This window comes from Protopterus annectens, chromosome 4.part1 (assembly GCF_019279795.1).
Source record: "Protopterus annectens isolate FY-2018-M chromosome 4.part1, PAN1.0, whole genome shotgun sequence".
Lineage (NCBI taxonomy): Eukaryota > Metazoa > Chordata > Ceratodontiformes > Protopteridae > Protopterus > Protopterus annectens.
The window spans coordinates 486,694,907-486,713,101 of record NC_056734.1 but is presented as its reverse complement, the minus strand read 5'-3'; the positions used below and the strand labels follow the sequence as shown (position 1 = coordinate 486,713,101).

The 18,195-nt window shown below is 46.4% G+C and overlaps 1 protein-coding gene across 1 annotated transcript in view; it reads right to left on the bottom strand.

Moving 5' to 3' along the window:
• ATP13A3 (ATPase 13A3) overlaps positions 1 to 18,195 on the bottom strand; it is a 2,707,264-nt gene that overhangs the window by 1,424,897 nt on the left and 1,264,172 nt on the right. The window contains exon 14 of the mRNA XM_044070296.1: positions 10,562 to 10,750. Within this exon, the coding sequence (XP_043926231.1) occupies positions 10,562 to 10,750 (189 nt within the window). The remainder of the gene's footprint in view (positions 1 to 10,561; positions 10,751 to 18,195) is intronic.

Sequence of the window (18,195 nt, the reverse complement as noted above, 5' to 3'; positions counted from 1 at the left end):
ACAAATGCCAGATGTTGCCATAGAATGTCCTTGCTGTCTGCTTGAATCAGGCAGTCGTCCAGATATGGGTAGATTTGGATTCCTCGTTGTCTGCAGAAGGCAATTACTGATGCTAGGCATTTCGTAAACACTCTGGGCGCAGTAGATAAGCCAAAGGGCAATGCAGAGAATTGGTAATGGGTTGAATCTGCAAGAAATCTGAGGTATCTTCTGCAATCTCGTCTGATAGAGACATGCAGGTATGCCTCCTTGAGGTCCAACATTACCAGCCAAGACTCCTTGCCCAGCATGGGAAGAAGCTGCTGTAATGTGAGCATCTTGAATTTTGGTACCTCTAGATATGTGTTTAGAATAGATAGGTCTAAGATGGGTCTCCAATCTTTGTCCTTCCTTGGTACCAGAAATAGCCTTGAATAAAAACCTTGACCTTGTTCTTTTGCAGGTACCTCTTGAATTGCTGTCATATCCATGAGAGCGGTAATTTGTCTTTGTGCCTCTGCTCATTGATTTTGTGGCAGGTTTGGCATGCCTCTCATTTTTGGAAGGGTGTGAAAGTGGAACCTGTAGCCTCTGTCTATAATATCCAGAATCCATTTGTCCTTTGTAACAATGTGCCAGTTTTTTTGAAAATAAGGCCAGTTTTCCACCCAAAGGTGCTGCCATTATAGCTTTGCTTGGCAGGCATAGGGGAAAGTCACTGCGTCTGTTTTCTAAATGACTGTGGTCTATCTTCTCCACCTCTTGGGGCTGGTGTTTGCCAATGTCTAGCTCTGTAAGATCCTTGAGGTTGTCCTCTACCCCTTGGGCGTCTGCATCTGCCCCTTTGGGGTCTGTCCGTTGGCTGGAAAGGACCAATTTTTTGAAGGCCAGTTTCTGCTGAAGCGTGGAGGCTGCACCTGCAAGAAATCTTTAACTGTTTGCATAGATTTCGCTTTTTCCTCCATTTTCTTTAGTACCTCCTCAGCTTTAACACCGAACAATACATCTTTTTGTAGTGGTGCATCTAATAACTTTGCTTTGACATGATCTGGTAAAGTTTGCTCTTTGAGCCAAGCATGTCTACATATGACAGACCCCATGACAGCAGCTCTACATGAGGCCTCTAAAGCATCAGAACCACACTGCAAGGTACGTTTCCCCACTTGTTCTGCTCCATGCAACAAATCCTGCAACTCTTTCAAGTCTGGTTGTTCTGTTTGCGTCATTTTGCTTTTCAGCTGAGATAGCAAGAACTGTTGGTATTTTAACATATGAAATTGACAGTTTAATGCCCTCATGATTAAAGTGGCTGATGTATACACCTTTTTCCCCCACCTTTCTAATGCTCTGGAATCTCTCTCTGAAGGTAAAGGGTTTTTAGCAGTAGAGGCCTTAATCCCCTTGGGACCCTGTGAAATTGTTTCTGGGTCAGCAGTATGGCTTTTATAAAGGAACTGGTGAGAATCAGGAACCCGGTAATATCTGTCTGGTTTAACAGGGGCTGGAGGTAATGAGTCTGGATTAAGACTGGCTTCTGCGTACACATCATCCAAAATATCTAAGACAGGAGGAATAGCCAGGGGCCTATGCTGGGGAAGTAGTAGAAATTCCCTGAGCCTTTTCTTGGAATCTAAGTAATCTTGGCCTTCCCAGTGGAAGTGCTCTCTCAATGTATGCAGGGTTTCCCCAAAAGAGTAGTCCTCAGGGGGGGGGAGACCGAGGGAATAGACTCCTCAGTATCAGAGTCTTCAAATGGGGAACAGGCGTAATCCTGGTCCTCAGAATGGTCTGAGGTAATAGAAGCCTGGTCTGAGGAAGGGTAGTCTTCCTCCAACCTGGGCCTTTTGTCTGAGGGGGGTTGAGAACCCCTGATGAGAGTAATCAAATCCTCAGCCATTTTAAGCATCTGTTTCTTAGGCATGGGGCCTTGAGAGGGGGTCATTGCAGCTTTAGATTTAGTGAACAATTTAATAGAGGAGGTGGTAGGCCTGAAAACGCCTTCAGAAATGGCAGGCCTCGCTAAATTTTCGGTTTCCCCGCCAAGAGTGGCTTCGGTATCTGCAGTGGGAATGGAGACCGAGGATCCTGCGACTTCGGGTAATGAAGTCGCCGGTAAAGTAGTCTCATCGGTAGTCAGGGGCTGCGTAGGCGCCTCGCTGAGAACCGGAGAACCGGTAGTCGGCCTAAGCGTGATCTCAGTACTCGGTGCAGGCCTCGGATGTCTGTCCTTATCCTTGCGTTTTTTGCCTAAAACTGGCGTCGGTGCATCCGACGACATGATATAATTAAATTTTTTGCCAAAATAATGAAGGGCGAACTCCGCCTGGCGCTTAACAGTGCGCTTGTTAAACCTAGCACAAATACGGCAGGCCGAGATGTTGTGGTCTGGCCCTAAGCAAGGTATACAGTAAGTGAAAATCCTTATGCGGGATTTGCTTCCCACAAGAAATGCAATTATTAACTTTGTCTGACATCGGTCTGAGGCAAGAAATGTTTCCCCAACGGGTCAGAAGACTTCGGCTGAAATACTATTCGTAAATCTCAGGAGCTGGTCGACCGGCACTTGCGAACTGCTTCTGCTTTGGGCACCGGGCGGCAAGAAAGACTGAAGAAAATGGCGTCGGCTGCCTCTTTTATACCCCTGCCGCACTGAGGTCAGGGAAGAAGCGACGACAACCGACGCCGGACCTAGACTTTGGAATTCGGCCGACCGAGGACCCGCCTGACGGCAGGATAACCCAAGTGTGATGACTGCAGCTGTATGCACGATGAACATCGTTCCATGTTAGTTGTCTTCTTCTCGCCTTCTTTCTTGCTGGATGGGTTCAGAGCCGACCTTCGGCTCCGACTCGGCCTATACTAAAGCTCGAGAGCTATTTATACCGGCTCGAGGCTACCCTAAATCCCATAATGCTAGGCGCTAACTACCCAGATCTCGTTTGATAGCTGAAAACCATAGCAGTTTAGCTCTCCAACAAAAGGAGGAGAGGAACCTCGCTAGAAGTCACCTAGACCTATAGCTACCAGAAGGGATAGCCTAGGGGTCAAGCGGAGGCAAGAAGAAGATCCCCAAGGATCCTTTAGGTCTGTCCAGGCTAGGGGGATGGGGGGTGGGACGCAAGAAAGAAGGCGAGAAGACAACTAACATGGAACGTTATGGTAGGTACATAACTTCTCAATGTTAAGTTGTCAATCTCGCCTTCATTCTTGCTGGATGGGACCGCATCCCTAGCACCTTCACCCTGGGTGGCTCATCAGAACAGACTCTTGAGAACGGTGAAACCAAAATTAGCCCGGCTTCTGGAGGCCATGTCTAATTTGTAATGAGAGATAAAGGTATGAGGAGAGGCCCAAGTGGCTGCCGCACAAATGGAATCTATTGGTAGTCTAGCCTGAAAGGCTATTGAGGTGGCTAATGCTCTGGTTGAGTGAGCCCTGGGCCTTGACGGTAGCTTTTGGTGTCTAAGCTGATAGATGAAAGTGATCACAGATGCCAGCCATCTAGAAAGGGTTACTTTGGAAACTGGAAGGCCATTCTTACCTGCTGCATAAGAAAGGAAGAGCTGCTCAGATTTCCTAGTTTGTTTGGTTCTATCCAAATAGTAACGGAGTTGACTATGAACGTCCAGAAAGTGCAGTTTTTGTTCCGCTCTGTTGGAGGAGTTGGGGAAGAAAACTGGAAGATCAATAGTCTGGTTTAGGTTTGCTTGAGAAGAAACCTTAGGTAAAAAGGATGGATTAGTCCTGAGGGACACTCTGTCTTTATGGAAAACTAGATAAGGTGGACGAATGCAAAGGGCCTAAAGTTCGGACACTCTTCTCGCAGATATTATGGCAACCAGAAAGAGAGTTTTCCAAGATAGCAATTTCAGGGAGCAGGAAGCCGCAGGTTCAAAGGGGGGAAGAATCAAGGAGGTTAGAATCAAATTTAAGTCCCACTGATGTGGGGGGTCCCTGATTGGGGGCTTAAGCAAAAAGATACCTTTGAGAAAGGTTTTACAAAGCTTATGGGACATAATACTGGAGTCTGAAAAGCCTGCATGAAAGTTTGAAATAGCCGCTAACTGTACTCTGATGGTGGAGGAAGAAGACCCTGAGTGAAACAATTCGGCTAGGAAGTCTAGGACTGATTGGATAGGGGCAGTAAAAGGATCTATATTTCTGGCTCCTGCCCAGAAGGAAAAACGCTTCCACTTGCTGGTGTAAATCCTCCTGGTGGATGACTTTAAGGAAGCTATAAGTATGTCACGCACAGAATGGGAAATAAGGGGAAGCCTGGCTAGGGTTGGAATTGGAGCAACCAAGCTGTGAGGTTGAGAGATTGCAGGGAGTGGTGCAGCTGTCCCGACTGATGGTTCAAAAGATCTGGTACTGGGTCCAGATGCCAGGGCTGCCCTAAGAGGTAACGATGCAGGAACGGGAACCATATCTGATGAGGCCAGTAAGGAGCAATGAGAATCATGGTGGCTCTCACGGCGGTAGCTTTCTGAATCAATTGAGTGATTAATGGAAAGTGGGGAAAGGCATACAGACGTCCCCGGGGCCAATCGTGGACTACAGCGTCTCTGGGAGGGTGGCCGGAAAGAGAGTGAAGAAGTTGTGGCACTTGCTGTTTTGAGGTGTTGCAAAAAGGTTGCAGCAAGGTCGACCCCATTTCTGAAAAATTTCTTCCACTATTGTTTGTTTGAGAGACCACTCGTGAAGCAAGAGAATGGCTCTGCTCAACCTGTCCGCTATGATGTTGGATTCCTGGGGATGTGCATTGCTGTCAGAAACCGCTGAGAGGAGATCGCCCACTGCCAAAGTCTGAGAGCCTCTCGACACAAGGGATAGGACTTGGTTGAATTGTTTCCAAAGTAACCCTTTCTAGATGTTCCGCCCTGCTTGTTGATGTACCACACTATGGACATATTGTCCGTCTGAACTGCAATAGTCTCGATGGGAAGAGAGTCCTGAAGGGCTTGCAACGCTAAAAGTACTGCTCTCATCTCCAAGACATTTATGTGCAGGTGGCACTCGAAAGGTTGCCATGTGCCCTGGACTGTCCTGAAAATGCCCCCCCCCCCGATCAGGGAGGCATCCATTGTCACCGTGGCGACCGGAGGAGGAACAAATGGTCTGCCCTGAAGTACTTGAGTGGAGACCATTCACCAAGAAAGGTGTTGCTTGCAAGACAGGGTTATTAAAATGTTGTGTGACATTGGAAGCTGTTGAAAGGACCACTGGGAAAAAAGCATCCATTGAAGGATCCGCATATGAAAGCGAGCTAGGGGAAGTAGAGTAATGGCTGCCGCCATGAGACCTAATACCTTCAGGACAAACCTGGCTTTATTTTGTTGTTCTGAAGAAGGATGTGAACATGCCTGCGAATATCTAGAACTCTGTTCGGTCAGTTTTGCGGAAAGCCGAACTGTGTCCAAGGTGGCGCCTATGAAGGTAATAGACTGACAAGGCAGATTTTTCGAAATTTATGGAGATACCTAGCCCTATGCAAGTATGAATGGTGTAATCTCTGGAGCGGAGAAGTTGACGCCTGGTGGTGGCAGTGAGGAGCCAGTCGTCTAGATATGGAAACACCTGGAATCCTTGACGTCTCAGATGAGCCGTAACTGCTGCCATGCATTTGTTGAACACTCGGGGGGCTGTAGTGAGACCAAAGGGCAGGGCTCTGAACTGATAATGACTGGTTCCCAGCCGGAAGCGGAGAAACCTCCTGGAGCGGCTGTGCATCTTGATGTGGTAGTACACATCCTGAAGGTCTACTGAGCACATCCAATCGTCCTGACCCAGAAAGGGTAGAATGGGTGGAATTTTGTAACCCTCGGATATGATCGACTGTACCCATTTGTCTTGAGTGAGTGAAAGCCAGGCTTCTGGGTACAGTGATAACCTTCCCCCGACTGCCTCCGAAGGCAGACAGTCGGGCAGCTTCTCAGGGATGCTTGAAGGGTTTGTCAGAAAGAGACTCTCTGCTACCCTGATTTTGTGGACCTCCTCTGCCCCTGGGGCGGTGTCTGTTATTGTCCCCCCCCTGCCTCTAGAGGGGAACTGATCTCTTGCGTCAGGCACGACCTCTTGTGGTTTACGGAACCACATCTTCCCACCCTTCTGACCCTTAGGGTATGGTCTAGACGGGGTGGAAAAGCGGACTCCCACGGCAGAGAGAGTCTTGCCTTCTTGCTCGCATCGGGTCAAAGTATCCTTCACCTGAGGTCCAAACAAAGCCGAACCGTCAAAGGGGGAGTTAGTGAAGGATGCCTTAAAGGGGTCTGCAAAGTTACAAAGCCACATCCACGTGTGACGCCTTAAGGCCACGCCTGTGCCTGCAGCCCTACTCGCCCCATCGGCCGCATAGGAAATAAGCCACATGGAGGAGTTGACAATGGAATTCAGGGTTGCCAGCTGGGAATTTATTTTGTCTTGAGACCCCACAGTTGTTGGATCCTGTAAGACCTCACCCACTTCTTTGAGCATATCTCTTTGAAGGCGGGTGAAGTGGCACAAATAATTCAGCGAATGCATGACAAAGGTCGCTGAAGAATACATCCGCTTGCCGTACCTATCCATAGTCCTAGACTCCTTGTTAGGAGGATGGACAGGTACTGAAGGATCAGCCAGTTCCTTCTTAGTGGTTGCAGCCACCACCATGGCATCAACCGGGACACCCTTGGCTAAAAACTGCTTGTCCAAAGTGGCTGTTATAAATTTGGAAGGCCTCCGTGGGGTAGGTTCCATCGTGTCAGTGGCCGTCCACACCTTCCGCGCCACCACTTCCATGAGGGGGTCGAAAGGCGGAGACACCCAGGAGGTGGAAGGGCGAGAGCCGAAAGCCTCTAGGTAAACCGACTCGTCCTCAGAAGGGTTAAGGGTAGACCAGTTCTCCCTCTGCTTCAGGATTTCAAGGATGTCTGAAAAGGAGACATCCTCAGAGGGGGACCGTGGGGACCCTTCCGACTCATCCAAGTCGGTATCCGATGTGACGGACCCAGGGGAGTCCACATGCTTCCTCTTACATTTCCTCTTCCGAGGGGGTTCCTCTGACGGATCAGGGGAAACCTCGGAAGAGGAGGATATTCCCAATGGGGAAACCTGAGGCGTAGGATCTCTACGGTCAGGAATGAGAGGGTGGGTAGAGACCACAGCAGGCACTACAGAGGGAGGAGCTGAGGGAGCCGACCGTGGAGCAGGCACAGGGGCCAGCACGCTCCTCATGACCTCGAAGGCGCCCCTATCAGGCAGGGTAGAAGGTCCCCGCTCCGAAGAAATAAGGACCCCACCCGGCACCGAGAGGGACAGCTCCGAAGCCGATATCGGGGCCGAACTTACCAGCGCCGAAGCTCTGAGAGGGAGAACGGGGTCGGACAAGGGTCCGATGCCACTCGCCCACTCGGAGCCGATGAGGAAGTCCATGCGCCCGGATCCCTCCAAGGATGTGACCATGGAAGAGACCGGAGCCGACGACGGAGCCGAAATGTGAGGTATCGGCTCTGACATGTCGACGGCCACGGCTCCAACAAGCTCCGGCTCCAAACTCAGAGGAAGAGTCGGAGGAGGAATCGAAGATGGAGTGGGGATAGCCACTGTCTGTTGAGAAGGGCTATGAAGCATTTGGGCTAGTGCCTGAGACTTAAGTCGTCTACTAACCACCCTCTCGAGGTCGTGGTCCGAGAGCCTGGATGACCTGGAGAATGGGTTCGATGACTCTGCTCCGAGAGTAAGGGAGACCTCGGAGCCGAGTGAACAGACTCCAAGGATGGAGATCTGGACCTCTTATGGCTGGCAGACTGCACCGACACCACTATCGGCGCCGACTGTGTCCCGGAAACATCGGCTCCGGTTCGAGCTGATGTAGAAGCTTGAATCTGAGGAACATCGACTCCAGCCGGAGCCGATGAAGAAGACTACGTCTTGGAAACATCGGCTCCAACCGGAGCCGATGAGACAGCAGTTCGAGAACCACCAGTCGAAGGCTCTGAGCTCGGAGCCGACGGCTTAGATGGCTTTGAAGGCTTCCCCGACGAAGACTTGGTCGGGGAACCTTCAGGTTTTAACAAGCCCCTCAAAATCAATTTATTTCTGCGTTCCTGCAGGACTCTTGGGCTGAACGCATGACAGACTGAACAAGAGTCCTGCAGGTGCAGAGGGCCTAGGCAATAAACACAAGAAGTGTGACCATCTGTCAGCGACATTTTCTGACAGCACGAGTCACACTTCTTGAAGCCTGAGACCCTGGTGTCTTTTGACATCTTTACAAAAAACTAAACACACACACACAGACACCCTATTAACGATAAAGTCAGTCACAAAAAAATAAACTGACAAGGCAGAAAAAAAAAAGGCCCAAAGGCCTAATCCTATAACAAGGGAATTAAAAAAGGAGTTAAAAGGGATTAAAATGGGCCTAAAGGGGGATTAGCTATGAATGGGAAGCTAATGGGATGGTCGCTAACTAAAACTAAGAAAAACCCAGTCTAAAAATAGCAATTTTTTTAACAGAAAATTTCTAACCTGAAGAGCCGGTAGTAAACGCACCTCATAGCTGTAAGCGGCAAACGAGATCTGGGTAGTTAGCCCCTAGCATTATGGGATATAGGGTAGCCTCGAGCCGGTATAAATAGCTCTCAAGCTTTAGTATAGGCAGAGTCGGAGCCGAAGGTCGGCTCCGAACCCATCCAGCAAGAATGAAGGCGAGATTGACAACTTAACATCTCTTGTTTCAGAGGGATGGGAAGAAATACACTGAAAGGAGAAATGTATATCTAGTGCCAAATGTAATCCTCCTAAACTACTTTTCATCCAAGAGTCTAATACAACCTGTTTTCAAAGGGGAATATTGAGAGACAATTTCTGGGGCAGATTTACAGAGATACTGGCGGGGGGGGGGGGGAGGATGATGGTATTCTATTTTTGAATGACTAAACTACCCTTTTTTCTGCAAGGATTCCTGTTTTTTGTTGTTCCCTTCCTAACATCTCTTTTTAGTACAAAGTTTGCCAGTGGGTGGCAAGGACTGCTTATTTTGTCTTTTAGAGGAAGTACAGAATTTGAGAGATTTGTAAGGGTGATTTAAAAAATAAATGTTAGAAACTTCCTGAATTAATTTCCATCTCTCAAACCGCTTGAGGACCCAAGTAGCAGAAGGGCCAAATGAAATCCCCTTATCTAAAGTAGAGTTTAAAATCTCAGACTATTTCATCAGCAAACTTTTGGTTACTTACTCAGGCAAACCTGCTCAGCAGCAGCAATGGCCCTAGACACAGTCTCTGCACAACTGTAAACACACTTCAAAGAAGCATTAGATACTTCAGACAAGTCAGAAATAAGACAGGAGCAACCTTCTGAAGGAAGTGTGGCAGAGTATTCCCCTCAAGCAATCTACACAACTAAGAAAAAAACTTCCATATATGTGCTTGGAAGCCAAGTATGCTATATGCTAAAGTAGAAGATAAATCAAATCTCTCTAATACCTTACCTTCTTTATCCACAGAAGAAGTGTTAGTATTGACAAAATGTCTGTTTCCAGTTGGCAAAGAAATTGAAATGGCAGTTGGGTCAGATCTAAGATGAGAAAACAAGAATTTACTAGCCAGAAGTACCTTATGACCTCTATCTGCCTTTTTGGTGACTGAAGATTGATAGTCACTGTTATTACAGGCAGCATTTAATACATCCTCCAAGGCTGGCAAAATAGGAGGGATGGCTAAAGTATATGGCATATCCACTTGCATATCACAGCATTTCCTTAGTTCAGGGGAAGCATCTGCTTGTTCCCAGAAACATACATCATTCTCTGTGGAAATCGCTTCTGAAAAGTAAGACTCCAAGGGAGCTGGAGAGGACTAGCTTTCCTCAGAATCAGAGTTTTAGGCTTGGGAAAGAACAGGAAGCCCACTCTCCACCAATGTAAGTCATATGACAAGCATTCCTCAAGAATTTTTTATTGAGATCCAACTCTGGTAAGAATTTATGACTTCTAGGATTAACAGCCTGTATTAACATCCTGGCTAGGGTAAGGAAATCATCTATACCAAAAGACTTGTCCTCAGATGAGCCATATCTAACCTTTTCATTTTTCTTTGCAGGGATGTCCCTGGAACAAGACCGTCTTGGGGGTGGCACTTCACCCCTGGCAAGAGATCTGCTTCCCCAGCCACCCCATGAAGGACCATCCCATACCCAAATCAGAATCAGACAATGGAACAGTTGCAGATGATGAGGCTTGTCCCCTGGTCCGTGGCGGCTGAATGGGCTACATCAGAGGAACCAAGGTCTAGCAGGTAAGTGGTCTGAGGGACAATGACTAGCCATTACAAGTCACCCACTAAGCTTTTCAAGGGACTTTGGATCATGTGAAGGGGTGTCATAATGGCACAGGTCAAAAATCATTACAGAATTTTGCAAGTGGAATATCACTACACTACCCATGCTTATACAGAGGCTCCTATGGTAGTTAGGATCTCCAGTCTTTTTTCTTTTTATAAACTGTGAAAGAAAAATAATTTTTTTGAGACAATGCTCTTAACTGGAACCCCAGTATAAAATGAAAGAGGACTACAATCTGCATTAAAAATAAAGCCCTTACCTTGTCAAAACACACAAGATTAAGCTGCCCACAAATATTAATCCTCTGAGGGCTTATACAAAATATGCCAATCTTCTTTAGCCTTCTCTGTGCATAAACAATTCCGGCGGTCATGGCAGCAGGTAGTGCTGGTGGCACAGTGATGGTAATGATGTCCAGAGATTCAACGATAATGGTGCCAGCAGGAACCTGTGTCAAAAATAATTGATTACAGATTAAAATGATGAAGTGGACATGTGCCACGTACTTATTACTCCCCATCAACAGTGCAGCTACACTTCTAACAAAAAGCAGTAATATCCACATATGTAAATATATACAACATACACACATGTGGGTGTGTATATATATATATATATATATATATATATATATATATATATATATATATATATATATATATATATATATATATATATATATAAACATACATACATACACACACGCACACGGACAGAGAGAGAGAGAAAGAGAGGGAGGGAGAGGAAGTGTCCTTTAGTTCATTTGAATGCATTTTGTTGATGTGTTTTGCATTGCAAAACTATATCCACAGTGCATTCCACTGCTTGATCATGGAGGGGGGGGGGGTAACAAAAGGGTTCATCCCCTTCATTTACACAGCTACCTCTTGATGATGTTGCAGAATACAGTGTAACTGAATGGAAAGGAAAGAAAGAATAGTTGTGTAAAATCGTGCCACAACCATAGATGTCCTTCTCTTCCATGTTGCAGTAATCATAACCTTTGGGTTAGCCTCCGCCTAGCAACTTGAACGTCCAGCCAATATACAAAGGCTTTAGTCACCACAAGGTACGTGGGACATCTGACGTTGGCCGTAGGGTACACGGGCCATAAAAGTGACGTCTGCACACACCTTCCTCGGAACTGAAAGCCGCACTTGGACCCCAGACCAAGGATAGCTGCACAAGTCCTGAATCACCCAGCAAAGCTTTTCTCTTTTCCAGGGGCGGTAGGAAGGTGGGATAGAATACTGCAACATGGAAGAGAAGGACATCTATGGTTATGGTAATATTTTACACAACTATTCTATGTCCTTCTATTCTCATGTTGCAGTACGTGGTTTGGAACTATTTCCCAAAAATCCATGCAGGATTGCCCTAGCAAAACCTGCTTTGGATCTGGAGATGTGATCTAAATTGTAGACGGTGACGGTATAGACAGATGTCCAGGTAGCTGCTTCTAGGACAGAAACAGTGTCCATTCCCTTGAAAAATGCTCCAGAGGAGGCCATAGCCCTAGTGGAATGGGCTTTTATGTTAGAGTCCAGGTATTTGTCATGGAAGGTATAACAAGAGGAGATGGCGTTGGAAATCCAGGTAGAAAGAGTCTGCTTTGTCACAGCTTTTCCCAGATCCCTGGGGTGAAAGGAAACAGTTGATCTGATCTCCTAAGGGATTTGGTCTTATCTAAATAGAATCTTAATTGTCTATGAACATAAAGGGAATGCAGAACTCTCTCACTGTCATTTTGTGGTTGTGGGAAAAAGGTGGGGAGGTGGATACCTTGGTTCAAGGACAACTCATTTGCCACCATAGGCATAAAGGATGAGTTGATCTGTAGGGTTACCCTATCCTTGCATTAGATTAAAAAGGGTGGGATGACCATGAGGGCCTGGAGCTCTGAAACTCTCCTGGCTGATGTCAGGGCCACCAATAGCACAGTTTTCCAAGTGCAGTTCTTTATACAGGCTGTAGCTGCTGGCTGAAAAGGGGCAACAGTGAGCTTCTCTAACCCACAGTTCAGTCCCAAGGTGGAGGAAATGACCACCTGGTGGGCATGAGATGAAAGAACTCCTTTCAGGAATAACTTCACTTGAAGTCTTGAAGCAAGAGGAGGGTCAAGAGGCAGACAAGCAGAAATAGCTGTAAGGTGAGCCTTAATAAAGGAATAAGCCAACCCTGCCTACACAACATTTCACACAGATAAGACAGCACTAAGGGGACCTCTTCTTGCAAAGAGTCTAGCTCTCTTTTTACACACCAAATGGAGAACCTTTTCCATCTGGACAGATAGGATTCGCCTAGTATTGGGTTTCCTGGCCTCCTGCAAGACATTTAGCACATCCTCAGAGTAGAGGTGCCTGAAAGGGATCAAAACTCTATCAGCCACAGGGTTAGGTTCAGAGATTCCAAGTGGGAATGGATTAGGGATCCCTTGTCCTGTGTGGGTAGGTCCATTCAGTGAGGTAACGTGATGAGTGCCCCTGGCTAAATGCAAAAGGTGGGGGAACCAGTGCTGTCTTGGCCAAAAGGGAATCACCAACAAGATTTTTGGTTTGTCCTGTTGAATTTCATTAGGACTTTTTGTAAGTGTGGGAAGGGGGGGGGGTGCATACAGAAACATCCGCTTCCATGAGACAGAGAAGGCATCTGTCGCCCTCGCTAGGGGGCTGGGACCCCTGGTACAAAACTGTGGACATTGTCTGTTCAGAGGGGAGGCAATTATATCTATTTGTGGGGAGGCAATTATATCTATTTGTGGTGTACCCCACCTGTAGACTATGTCCAGAAACACATCCCTGTGTAACATCCATTTGTGGGATTGTGGCATGGACCTGCTCAAGATGTCTGCCTGAGTATTCTGAGCTGAGGGAATATAGACAGCCTGCAGAGCGACTCCATGCTGGACCACCAATTTCCAAGCCTGGAGTGCAAGTCTGCATAGCAAGTATGAACTTGTTCCCCCGTTTCTTCACATACCAAAGAACAGTGGTGTTGTCCATGAACAACTTTAGGGGTCCTTGCTTCAAAATATCCTGGAAAGCTCTCAGTGCAAATATGAGAGCCTCATCTCTCTGATGTTGATGTGCTCCCTCTTGTAGGGGCCTGTCCATGTGCCCTGCATCCTCAAGCTGCCCATAGCAGCTCCGCAACCCAGGTCTGAAGCATCTGTGTACATTTCCTGGACTAGATTTAGGGGTTGTAAGGGAAGTCCTGGGTTCAGAGAGACGATCCATCGACCAAAGGATCTCCTTCCTTAGGTAAGGTAGGGAAGGAATGGAGTGGTCCAAGGGGTAGGAGTGTTGTGTCCATGTGGACCTTGGGTACCACTGAAGTTTCCTCATGTGGAGTCTTGCAGTGGCAACATGGGGACTGTAGAAGTCATATGCCCTATGAGCCTGAGGTATTTCCTTGCTGTCATTGCAGGGGTGTGGATGACAGACAATAGGTATTCCTTCAAGCTTTCCACCTTTTGGGCTGGGAGGAATGTCATCATAACATCTGTCCTGATTCTGCGCACCAGGTAGACTTGGTCGTGGGAGGGGTTTAGGCTGGATTTGGGGAAGTTAATGGTGAAACCCAGAGACTGTAGAACAGAAATGACTGTCTGGAGATGGTTCTGGAGAGTACTGTAACAATTTGCCTGGATCAGGAGGTCGTCCATGTATGGGAAAATCTGTATCCCTAAGACCCGACAATAGGCTACCGCTGCAGCCAGACATTTGCTGAATGCCCTTGGAGTAGTAGATAGTACAAAGGGTACAGAAGGGAACTGAAAATGCTAGGAACCCACAGAGAAGCATAAGTACTTCCTGCATTTGGGTTGGGCAAGTATATGGGCCGTCCTTTCTTGGTACCATGAAAAGTTTGGAGTAAAAGCTCCTTCCCTTTTCTGACGCAGGGACTGGTTGAAAAGTCCCTTGACAGAAGAGGCTGTCCAAGCCTGGTTGGAATAAGGGCGGCTGGTCCTTTGGTGGCTGTGGGATGCCTCTTAAAACTGGAGGAATTTCCCAAGTCATGCAGTAACCTTTTCCTACGACTTACAAGACCATTTTGTCTGAGGTAATGCTTTTCCAGCCAAGGAGACAGTGAGAGAGTCTCTGGGAAAGGGAAATAGTATGTGGAGGGCAAGGAAAGGAGGCAAGTAGTCAAAGACAACCTGCATTGCCCTGAAATGAAAGTTTCTGGGTTGATTTCTGAGCAGGCCTGGAAAGTGGCTGCTGTTTTCTGAAACTCTTTTTGCCTGTAAGAAGAGGAGGAGCAGAATGCTTTCTAATGAATTGGATCTTAGTAGGATCATTTCTATGGAATTTAGGAATAGGTGACACAAACAAATGTTTCAAGTCTTGCAATTCTTTCCCCTTCTGTTGAAGGGTTTTGAAAAGTTCTGCCACCTGGGCCCCAAACAAGGTCGTATTGTCCAGAGGGCATCTAGAAGTTTAGCCCTGATACTGTCAGGTAGGGTTTGGAGCATCAACCAAGAGTACGTTCTAAGCACTGAGGCTGAAGCTGCAGATCTGGCAGAGGCCTCTGCAGCATAACTGCATTTGATTGAGTGTCATGTCACTTGTGAAGACGGAGATCAGGTTAGAGATTTGTGACTTTGTGACCAAATCAGCGGTATCAGCCAAGAGATTTGAAGCCTGGGTTAAAAGGGCCTGGGAGAACTTAGAAATATGTGTCTGATACTTGATGGCCCTAAATGCCAAAGTGGCAGAGGTGTACACCTTCTTGCCAAGTGTCTCCACAGTCTTGCTGTCCTTAAAAGTAGGAAGGACAGAGGTGCAGGGAAGCAGTCTGGAGGGTTTGTCTGCAGAGACAGAAATGGTACCAGGATCTGCAACAGGACATTTAATAAGAAAATTTGCCCCTTCTGGGACCTTATAAAATCTGTCAGGCTTTCTAGAAGCAGGGAGTTGGGAATCAAGATTTTTAGAAGTTGCCGAAAAGGTGTCTATGAAGGCTGGTAGGACTGGTGGAATGGCAGAAGTAAAAGGAGTATCCATTTGTAGAAGTTCATAGTACCTCTTATGGACTTCAGACATTTCTGTGGAGCCCGATTTGAAAACCTTTCTCATCCAAGAGATGGTTTCTCCAAAGGTAAGGTCCTCCCCACGGGAATATGCCTCAGTAGAGTTCCCCTCTAAGGCATTTGTGTAGCATAAAACAAAGCATCCGCTGAAGAGTCTTTGGCTTCTATTGAAAGAGGTTCTGCAGTCTGAGGCTAAGGGCTGATAGCAGGAGAGGCAGCTGTACGAGAAGCAGCCATGGTAGGCCTAAGGGCCATAAAGGCATTGAACAAGCTCTGAGAGAAAGACTGCTAATCAGGTAAGCTCTCAGGAGGTGAAGACACATGTTTGGTTTTCTGTTTCCTTTTTAAAGAGGAAACAGGCCTAGAAGGCATAGGCCCTAAGCACGGCCTAGGTTCCGAAGCCTCACTAACGGTGGAAGGACCGGACTGGACATCTGCAAAGAGCCGAGGATCCCCCTCGTTAGCACCCGACATCTAAGTAAACTCAACAGACGTGCTTTCAGACCTTGGTTTTGTGGTCTCAGGAATGCTACATGCTATACCAGAGTCATCTGGTTCCGTATGTTCCTCCAGGCATACCTTGACCACTGGAGGAACATCGGGTGGAAGAGGTGCAGCAGTAGGCTCAGGCCTGGTAACTTTGGCCTTCTTTTTCGGTGGCTCAGCAGTATGGCCAGATGGCCCTTTCATCACAAGAGCAAGAAGTTTGAGGCATTGGTTCCTAAATAGATATTAAGGATATGCAGACAGCTACGAAGAGTCTTTGGGACAAAGGCCTGACAAGTCGTGCAGGTGTTATGGTCATGATTGGGCCCTAGGCAGAACAGACACAGGTTGTAGGCATCCTTTTGTGGGATCTGACGTCCGCATTTACACTTTCCTTTTCTGGATGACAAGAACCTGGGCAGACATGCAGTGACTAAAAAAGAACAAGAAAAAAGGCCCAAATGAGATACTTATCTTTAATCGCAGGATACACTGACAGAGACAGCAAGATAAGCTGCCATTCGACTGGAAGCACAAACGTTCTGAGGAAGGTATATGCAGAAATCACTTTTATGGCCCACATACCCTACGGCCAATGTCAGATGTCCCACATACTTTGCAGTGACTAAAGTTTTTGGATACTGGCTGGACGTTTGGATTGCTAGGCAGAGGCTAACCCAAAGGTTATGAATACTCCAACATGAGAACAGAAGGACATCTCTCTATTTCAATTTATTTACATTGCAATCCATTACTGTTGCATTCTGTGTACGGATCACAGAGTACGTGAAGGGGAAAGTACAGCTGTGTAAGTAAATTTACAACAGTAATGTTCGAATGACTACTGCTGAAGTATCCTTAGCTACAAATGGTTACATTCTGCTAAGATATAACAGTCGGCCAGCTTCCAAAGCCTTCAGGGCACCTTTCATGTGCTCAAAACCACAAAAAATTCAGGTTTAGGTGCCAAGCCCTTCAGAGCTTTCATTTCAACAGAGGGAAGGAGGCTAAGGCCCTGATAAGAGAAATTATAGGACAACAAAAATAAAGGTCCTCCCCTTAGCCATAAAAACATACAAAAATAAGGGAAAGAGGAAGCAGCTATTGCAGTAGTGATCATTTGCACATCTACTTTTATGGTAAGTTTACTTACAGAACGGTACTATATTCATCATATGGATCACTGCTACAGCAGCCTTAGCTATATGGGTAAACTACCATAGCTTAGACTGTCTGTGAGCAGAAGGATGAGGGTCCAAGAACCGCTTGACATGGTCCAAGAAAAGCCTGTCCTACATGTGGAGAAGGGATCTAGTTTCCCAAAAAGTCACAGATGAAGCCAAGGCCTTGGTAGAATAAGACACAACCCTACCTGGAAGTGTCTTGTTGTGGTGGGTATAACAAAAGACAACAGCATGAAACAACTACTTAGTAATAGTCTGCTTTGACACAGGCTGTCCTTTTCTTATTTTCCCATGAAACAAACATCAGATTACAATTCCTGAAAGAATTTGTTTGTCATGATATTATCAAAGTAATCCGTGGATAGCCAAGGTATGGAGTATCCTTTCTCCCTAATTTTTAGGTTCTGGAAAAAAAGACAGGGAGATGGACAGCTTGGCTCAAAGTAAATCTGAATACCACTATAGGTAAAAATGAAGGATTGGTTCATAAGAAAACCCTGTCTCTGTAGAAAACTGACTTGGTGAAATGACCTTTTGGCCTAGGTGGAAGGGATAATCCTTTGGAACTAAAAACAAAGGTGATGCAGTCTGTTAATCATCTGGACAACTTGTTGGAAACTTTGGATTCCTGTCTAACTTTCAAAAAGGAGACAGATAGTTAAGTAGTTCGAAATATATTAGCAAATAAAGAGAATGGTTCAGTGCTGATTCAGAAGCCACTTAAGGTACAAAGAAAGGATTGGCACTGAGCGAGACCCTATCCATATGAAAAATCAAATATGAAGGCTTGCATGATAAGGCCTGAAGTTCAAAAATTCTTCTGGCTAAAACAACTGCGGCCAGAAACAAGATCTTCAAGAATAGTACAACCAAAAGATTGAAGACATGCTCAGTAACACAATTTTTATCACAAATTACATTCTGAGACTGTTTTTGCTGCATATAAGACTATTCCCAACTCATCCCAACTGCTTTATCAAGATGAATTCATTAACGGAATACTGCAAGATGTTTTAGCAGTCACTTATCCAAAGCTGCTGAATTTTTTTGACATTCCCAACTTCACAGAAATGCTCATGACCCACATTACAGACCAGTTGTTGCTGGAGGAAGTGGTATCACAGAACCAGGGAAGATTTTTTTCTCGAATACCACACAAAACTCTTAGCTCCTTGTCTATTCATTCATTTG